This window comes from Dermacentor variabilis, unplaced genomic scaffold (assembly GCF_050947875.1).
Source record: "Dermacentor variabilis isolate Ectoservices unplaced genomic scaffold, ASM5094787v1 scaffold_18, whole genome shotgun sequence".
Classification (NCBI taxonomy): domain Eukaryota; kingdom Metazoa; phylum Arthropoda; class Arachnida; order Ixodida; family Ixodidae; genus Dermacentor; species Dermacentor variabilis.
This window is the reverse complement of record NW_027460346.1, coordinates 5499552-5507201: the sequence shown is the minus strand read 5'-3', so window position 1 is coordinate 5507201 and position 7650 is coordinate 5499552. Positions and strand designations below refer to the sequence as shown.

At 43.6% G+C, this 7650-nt stretch overlaps 1 protein-coding gene across 2 annotated transcripts; it reads left to right on the top strand.

The window, feature by feature from the left end:
* The first annotated feature begins 1556 nt into the window (after positions 1-1556).
* Positions 1557-7179, top strand: LOC142568328 (uncharacterized). 2 transcript variants are annotated; one of them, XM_075678335.1, is made up of 10 exons: positions 1585-1830; positions 1928-1978; positions 4555-4755; positions 4811-5023; positions 5323-5394; positions 5766-5846; positions 5995-6042; positions 6363-6571; positions 6705-6864; positions 6956-7179. In XM_075678335.1, exons 2-10 carry the CDS (start codon positions 1966-1968, stop codon positions 7120-7122), a joined length of 1164 nt encoding a protein of 387 aa, XP_075534450.1. In that variant the 5' UTR covers positions 1585-1830; positions 1928-1965; the 3' UTR covers positions 7123-7179. The 2 variants fall into 2 exon arrangements, with proteins under 2 accessions (XP_075534449.1, XP_075534450.1); XM_075678334.1 differs by lacking the exons at positions 4811-5023; positions 5323-5394; positions 5766-5846; ... (2 more) ...; positions 6705-6864; positions 6956-7179 and having other exon boundaries at positions 1557-1830; positions 1928-4674.
* Positions 7180-7650: the final 471 nt, after the last annotated feature.

Genomic DNA, 7650 nt, shown 5'->3' with positions numbered 1-7650 from the left:
TGAGCAGCCAGTGTGGTAGATATCATTTCGTGGCGCTCGATCTGGCCGCGATGAATGCTGCGCCGCATGTGTAGTGAAATTCTCGTGACACGCTTTACGTATATATCTCGAAATTGTGTTAGCATGAAGAATTTTCAAACAGAGACGTATAGTTGAATAACTGCTCGCGTACTCGGATGAAAGGCCATGTTTGCGGGGCATGCATCAGCAGTGTGTGCGCTGCCGTTTTCGTATAGTTTAAAAGTAGCAGTATCTTTAAGGTTCCTGGCAACCAATCTAAATAATTTTGGGAAGTTACCGCAAGCAAAACACGAGGCTTGAAGAAATATCTAAATTCACCCAATCTAAATATATGCCACCACAATCGCTTTTGGAGCATGAAACCTGCGATAAGCTCAGGCACTCGCAACTTAGCCAAAAGAATTAGAAAACAATAAATTAGTCGCTCCGGGAAGCACCTTTAAAGGGGTGGAGACATCAAAATTTTCGTTCATGCGTTTGTTGATTCAAACGTTGCGTCATGCTTCAGGGAGCACGATACACACAGCGGGATTCATATACATCCGATAAATAACTTAAAGGGACCCTGAAACGCTTTTGACGATTTTCTACAAACGTACTGAGTCGTTAGAGTAGGTCCTTCTGATCATTAATTGACACATCTAAGTGCTCTGCGTAAAACGTGTAATTTATTATAAGGTTTTAAAAATGCACATCGCTGCCGATCGCAGCGCAGTGCTCGGCGGAATTTTAAGCCGCCCCTACCCATATGACCGAAATCACCCATACGACGTCAGTGGGGCGAGCTATCCGATTGGCTGACCAGGGCGCGTGATCGATAATTTTTCCAACTTTATGGTAAACAAATGATCTTCGTAATAGTTGGAATGTTAGTTAATTTGTTTTTATGAAAAGAAAGTAGCATAAAGAGAATGCACAAGAACAATTTTTCAGTACACTTAAGCACTTCCGGCACACACCCAGACGACACACGATATCCCAGGGATGTCCCAAAAACATCCAAACATCCCACGTCCAAACATGGAGCTCCCGAGAACATCCTAGGGACGTAGACGTTGGGATCATCCCAAAAATATCCATGGTGGGCTTTAATTGGGACTTCAAACTAGTGCCCTCGTGTATATGGGAGTGCACCACCATTACATTAGTGCAGTAATGTCAGAAAGCAGTGACAATTGATGTTTGCATACCTAATTGTCATTGTTTATCTGGAACTCCAATATTTCCCGGCTTCGACGTGGCGCTGGCGCGCGCGCGGCGCAGCGGTCATGCAAAAATGTGGAATATAATTTTACGCGAAGTATAAACTCCGCGAATGTGGTTAAATGCAAATATATTGTGCTCATTTGTTTCTTCCTACAATGAATTGCTACACCGATAGTGCTGCCGCTGGCAGCCGTACGTGTTTTGCACACGCGCCGCATACTCAAAGCATAGAAACGGCTGAACAGGCCGTGGTTTCGCATTACTAAAAGTCAAAAAAAGAAAGAAAAACATATTTTAAGCTCCAAAATAAATTATTCTTTATAGAAGTATAGGTAGTTACATAGCAAAAGTAATAACATTGCAATATTTATTTTTAAGGTGCGAGTTCGGCGTGTAATGACCAGCGCCATCGCTATCATCGCGACGCCATGGCAACACTGAGGGACTTTAGGCAACACTGCTGGTACATTCCGCGGCGTTTGACGTTTGGATCGGGTTAGGCCGCACGCAAACAGCACTACAGTACGTGTTTCATTAGTGCTAACATATCCAGTATCGCAACAAGGTTTTTGGAACTGAGTCCCTGCGTTCTTCAGCTTCGAGGTAAGTGCTTTATGTATTGAACCCTAGTGATTAATGCACGGGCATTAGTATGCATTATTAGCATCTTTCACACGTTTTCTTTGTTTTCCTTTTCTAGTGTTGGCGCATGCTGATTGTGGACACGTGGACGGCAAAATGGCCAGTGGGAGTAAGTTTAGGTGATGTCATTCTTTGCTTTGCCTTCCGCGGAAATTATAGCATCCGATTAATGTCTGTGCATTGTTGAAACTGTTAGCCCAATAGAGATTCCACTGGGTGTTCTTGGACACGTGTGTACGTTTGACACAGCTATCTTGAACATATGGCTGCACTGCCCAGAATGACTGTATACCGGCGCGTGCGCCGCGCCGTGCAGGAAGACCTTAACTTAATATTATCTGCTGAAGTAGCAGATTCGTGCCTAACTGAAGCCCCGGGTACCTATTCCACTACAGACGGTGTGGTAAGGCCCGCTGCCGAGTCGTTTCAGCATTCATTGTCCGAGAGTGGTGGTGGGCCTAGTTGCGATATTCTTACTCCACTTGAACTTCCGGAGGCAGATGTGAGCACCGACGAAGTTCGTGCATGTCTTGACAGCCCTCCGAGAGATGGTGGGCCTTGTAATTCAACTGTTGAACAAATGTGCTCCCTAGGTGATAATGCATTGTCCCAAGGAGACCAGCCAAACACAGTTTCCTTCAAAGAAAAGCTGCAGGTCTGGTGCATAGAGAGAGATGTGCCCCATGTTACCATCACACATTTATTGCAGGTTATGCACTCACATGCTTGCTTTTCTGGCCTCCCGAAATCTGCCAGAGCTCTCTTGTCAACGCCAAGGTTAGCATATGGTGTTAAACCAATGGGTTCAGGCCAGTATTGTCATTTTGGTTTAACTGAGGGCCTTCAGGAGGCATTGAAAAATGTTCTGCCTGTACCTGACCCACTCATACTCCATGTGAATGTAGATGGACTACCTTTGACAAAAAGCACACGAGACCAGTTCTGGCCTATTCTCTGCAGAGCAGCAAATTGTGAAAGCAGTAAGCCATTTCCAATTGGCATTTATTATGGCCAGTCTAAGGCTTTGCAGCCTAACACATTCCTACAGCAGTTTGTGTTTGACTTGAAAATAGCCCTGCATCATGGTGTTACTGTTGGAAGCCAACTGATCCATGTAGAACTTGGTGCAATAATCTGTGATGCACCTGCTAAGGCTTATATTCTGGGCATTAAGGGTCACAGTGGATACTTCAGCTGTCCGAAATGCACTACCGAAGGGAATCATAAGCATGGTCGTATGTGCTTCCCTGAACTCGATGCCCCATTGCGAACAGATGCAAGCTTTCGTAATGTAGATCAGGAAGATCACCATATTATGGACACAATCCTCAAGGATCTTCCCATTGACTTGATTAGGCAGGTTCCACTTGACTATATGCACCTGACTTGCTTAGGTGTTGTTCGTAAACTTCTGCTGCTCTGGATTAAAGGAGAAAAGACCTATAGAATAGGAAAACGATCAAGAGAGTCTGTGTCAGGAGCAAGTACTGAAATACGGCACTATGTGCCATCAGAGATGTCTCGAAAGCCGAGAAGCTTGTCAGACATTGACAGGTGGAAGGCTTCAGAGTTCCGGCTTCTTATGCTGTACACTGGCCCTGTGGTCCTGAAGTCAAGGATACCTGATAATCTGGCAGACAATTTTATGGTGTTGCACGTCGCCATGAGCATTCTGTGTAGCCCGCTGTCATGCACTCGGAACTTGGAGTATGCAGAAAGGTTGCTTGTGCATTTTGTTAAAGTGTTCATTGAAATATATGGTGAGCATGCTGTTTCACTCAATGTCCACTGTTTGGTTCATGTCGTAGACGATGTTAGAGTTCATGGACCTCTGCATGGTTACAGTGCATTCCCCTTCGAAAATTACATGCCTAGGCTAAAGAAGTATGTTAGAAAGCCTGAAAAGCCTCTTCAGCAACTTTACAATCGAATTATGGAAGAGCGGGCATTGGGTAGCATGTCCAGCAGACCAGAAACTTGTATTGCTCTTGATTCAGGCTCTGTATGCTTCACAGAAAAGGAAAAACTGCTGATGAGGCATGATAATGGGCCACTTCCACTAGGTTGTGTAGGACCTCAGTACAAAGGTTTCCTATTTTCTCAAGATGCCACCATAAAAGTGAACAAGAGGGACTGCACATGCATGCTAAATGATGGTAGCATTGTCAAAGTTGAAAACTTTGCAGTGTGTGCTGTGAGCCACATGCCTGTGCTTGTTGGGAGGAAGTACCAGAAATTGGAAGACCTTTATACTTATCCATGCAAATCCTCTCTCATTAACATATTTTTGGCTTCTAATCTTTCAGACATACACTTTTGGCCTGTTTCGGATATCACACTGAAATGTGTGAGACTTCCTTTTGGCAGAAAGCATGCCGTATTTCCAATGCGACACCTGCAGTGATTTCTTACACTTCTATTTACTATTTTTCTGTTTCTGTTTTAACCGTTCAATGTTTGCTTTTATTGCCATTTAAAAAAATTCATTCGCTTTGCTTGTACTAATGTGAGAAATGTATTCCTGATCTCTTAATTATGTCAAAATCGGAATCAATTGTACGTTCACAACTTTGTATATGCTCAACTTGTAAAACAGGCCGATATATTCAGTTGTGTATGTTCGTTGTCTTTCCTTTGATGTCTTTGAGCTATGGGAGGATACTGTACTTCACTTTTTCCTTTAAGTTGACAGGTTTGCCGTCGTAGAGTTCCCTGAGGAGGACTGCAGCTTGGCAGTTGTTCACGGTTCGTGGTTGAATCCAAAAAGAAATAGGACATATTGGCCTACGTTGAAAAATTCATCGCAGCGGCGTAGAGCCACTGTTGAGGGTGCTGCACCTACTCCTAGTTGGACACAAGCCAACTGTGTGGTGAAATCCTGGGCTGGTAAGGTCGCACAATTGCTTGTGGGATTTCCTATTGTAAAGGTTTCCTTTTTCAGACACTTACGAAAAGGCATGTGAGAAGCAGAATTTCCTGCAATATCATTCGGACATGAGCTGCGAAGAAGAACTGGGACGCGGAAAAAGAAAAAAACGAAGTGCCTTGGCTTCTGATTACAGTAGTGAGCAAGACACTACTGACGACTCGGGTGATGACTCGAACTATCACCCTCCTAGGCCGCCAACACCACCTCAACTGGTAACAAACATTGGTACGAAAGAAGTTTTCTTAATTTGTTTGTGTGCAAGTGCGCGCACATGAAATACACACACACTTTCCCAAATTCACACTTCCCCAAAGCTGCCTCAAGGCAGAGATTGAGTTATGAGTTCAGAAACCTTAAGCATATCAACTGTCTGTTCTTCTTGGGCAGTTACATTGTGCTATAAACTGGGAGTCTACCATCTTAACCAAAACTTAGCATAGTATAAGCACTTACAAACACGCGTCCCAGCACAAAGCTGTGTGTGGGGATAGGTTAAAAGCATTGTATTGAAATGACAATTTCAGGTGGCTACGACTCAGCTGCTGCCCACGCGTCATTCAAGATGCCTGGACGACACAGAAAGAAACGCTCTGCAGGTATTGTGCATCTTTTTCACTTCAACTTAAAAATGTAAAAAAAAACTGACATGGCAAAGTATGCCAAGTAGATTTTGATTTAAGTTTCTAATGTGTTGCCAATATGAAGCATTATTGTTGCAAGAAAGTAACCTTGAGTTCCCCTATGTTAATGCTAAATACCAAATCCTTTGTCTTCACTGTAAGCACGATATTGCTCTTGGCAAAGCAACTTGTGTATATGTTTCCTAATGCATCACAAAGTAAATTTGACTCATTCGCCACAAGGATGCACGCAACAGCTCAGTCGTGATATGTTAGTGCTGCTCACCACTTTTTTTATTGTGTGTTGAGCGTATGCATAGATGCAGCCTTTTTTCCCGTGATTTCAGGTGCATCTGCGAGTCCTAGGCCTTCGTTCGGAAGAGCTGGTGAACACGAAACCGAAAGTGTGCCATCGAGTCTTCAAGCTGGTGAATGCCAATTCTTTCACGACACTTTTATTGGAATTGTTCAAATATGCATTTGTACTTTCCAGGACAGTCACCTTGCATGCTTCCAGAGTTATCTTTCTGGAGCTTGCAATAAGGGTAATTCATGCATGGTGTCACTCAATTTCAGGCCCATCTACCACTTCCTCAGGATCAAGAACGGATCCGCAACTGCTTGGTATGATGTCAATGTTTGACCTCTCATGTTTGCTTTAAATGGCGTGGTTGGTAGATCTTGTCAAACACCTAAATTTTGAGCAGTGTGACACAGCACACAGATAAGACGCATAGGATGAAATGCCGCCTGGGCTTGTTTTGTGTCATGTGGCACTGTTCAACATTCTGCTGTTTGTAATGAGCGATTTCTTGCCAGCATACTTCTTCACTTTTTCAATACACATGCATTGCTAAATGAGGCACTGCTGACTTTCAATAGTTCTGTATGAGCATCGCAGATATGTTGACATAACTGATCTTGATGAGAAAATATTTTTTCAGCCTTTATGGAGAGGATATTGTCCACCCTTAATACAATTAAGGTTGTGCAACAGGCACACACACAGCTCTTGGCACAGCTGAAGAATAATGCTGAAGAAGCATGCCCGGAGAACCAAAACCTTCCGGATCAGCTGCCATTTTTGACCCCAAGAGACATGCTTGATTGGGATGCTGAACTTGGGGTGAACAAGGAAGCAAAGCTTCGAATGGTAATGAAGCTGTTTGCCTTAATTTTCTTACTGTTTTCCGCGAAACGGGGGGCAAGCTCGTTTTTTTTTTCACAGAGCGTTATTCTAACATGCGAGTGATTTACTGATTATTCCTGATTTCATTTTCTGCCAGAAAAGACACATGGTTGTCCAAGGTGGTGACACCATCAACCAGAAGACGGCACGCATCTTAAAGAGTGTGATGTCGTGGGATGTGGCAAAACAATTCAGTTGGTATGGTGCAAAAGGCAAAATGAAGTTTTGTGAGCTGAATATTTGCAAGCTACTGTGCAGTAAGTCTTCTGCTACAATATTATCACTTTCGTTGTCTGCATTGTCATAGGTCATTTTCGTCGCATCATTGACACTTATTTTCTTATGCAGCCTGCCTGATAGAAAATATCAAGCAGAACCAGGAGGAGGCTACTCTGAAAAACATAGAAAAAGCAGCGATGTCTTGGTTCCGCCATGCCGCAGAACGGGCAGCAGCAGGGCAACAAAGGCAACTGAACAAAACTTCAGCACAGGACAACAACGCTCTCATTTCTTGAGAAAGTGCACCTAAATTACTGCTTTACTGTGAAATAAATACTTTTGGTGATCACTTCCTGTTGTATTTTTGTTTTTTTGGTTTCTGAAGTAAATAGATTTCACATAACTGCCGTCCCATAAGAGTGTGAAGCAGTTAACAAAAGAAAATAAAGCTACAAGAGATCCCAATAACCTCCCAAAAATGGTGCAATCTGGGACATCCCAATAACCTCCCAGGAAGGTCCCAAATACCTCCCATGAAGATCCCAATAACCTCCTAGTCTGGGACATCCCAGAAAAGTCTCTTTTTGTATCACTTGGGATGTTATCGGGATGTAAATGGGACATCCTTGGGATGTACCTATATCCCAAGTCGGACATCCTTATGACATCCTTAGGATGTCATTGTGTCGTCTGGGCAGCAAGTGTCGTCTGCTTGTGTTACAACGTACTCCATTTTGACGAGAGCTCCGCGGTCACAGTTGGTCTCAGTCTTTTCGCGAGCACTATGATTCGACTTTGTTGCCTTGTGGACTGCAAACGTAGCG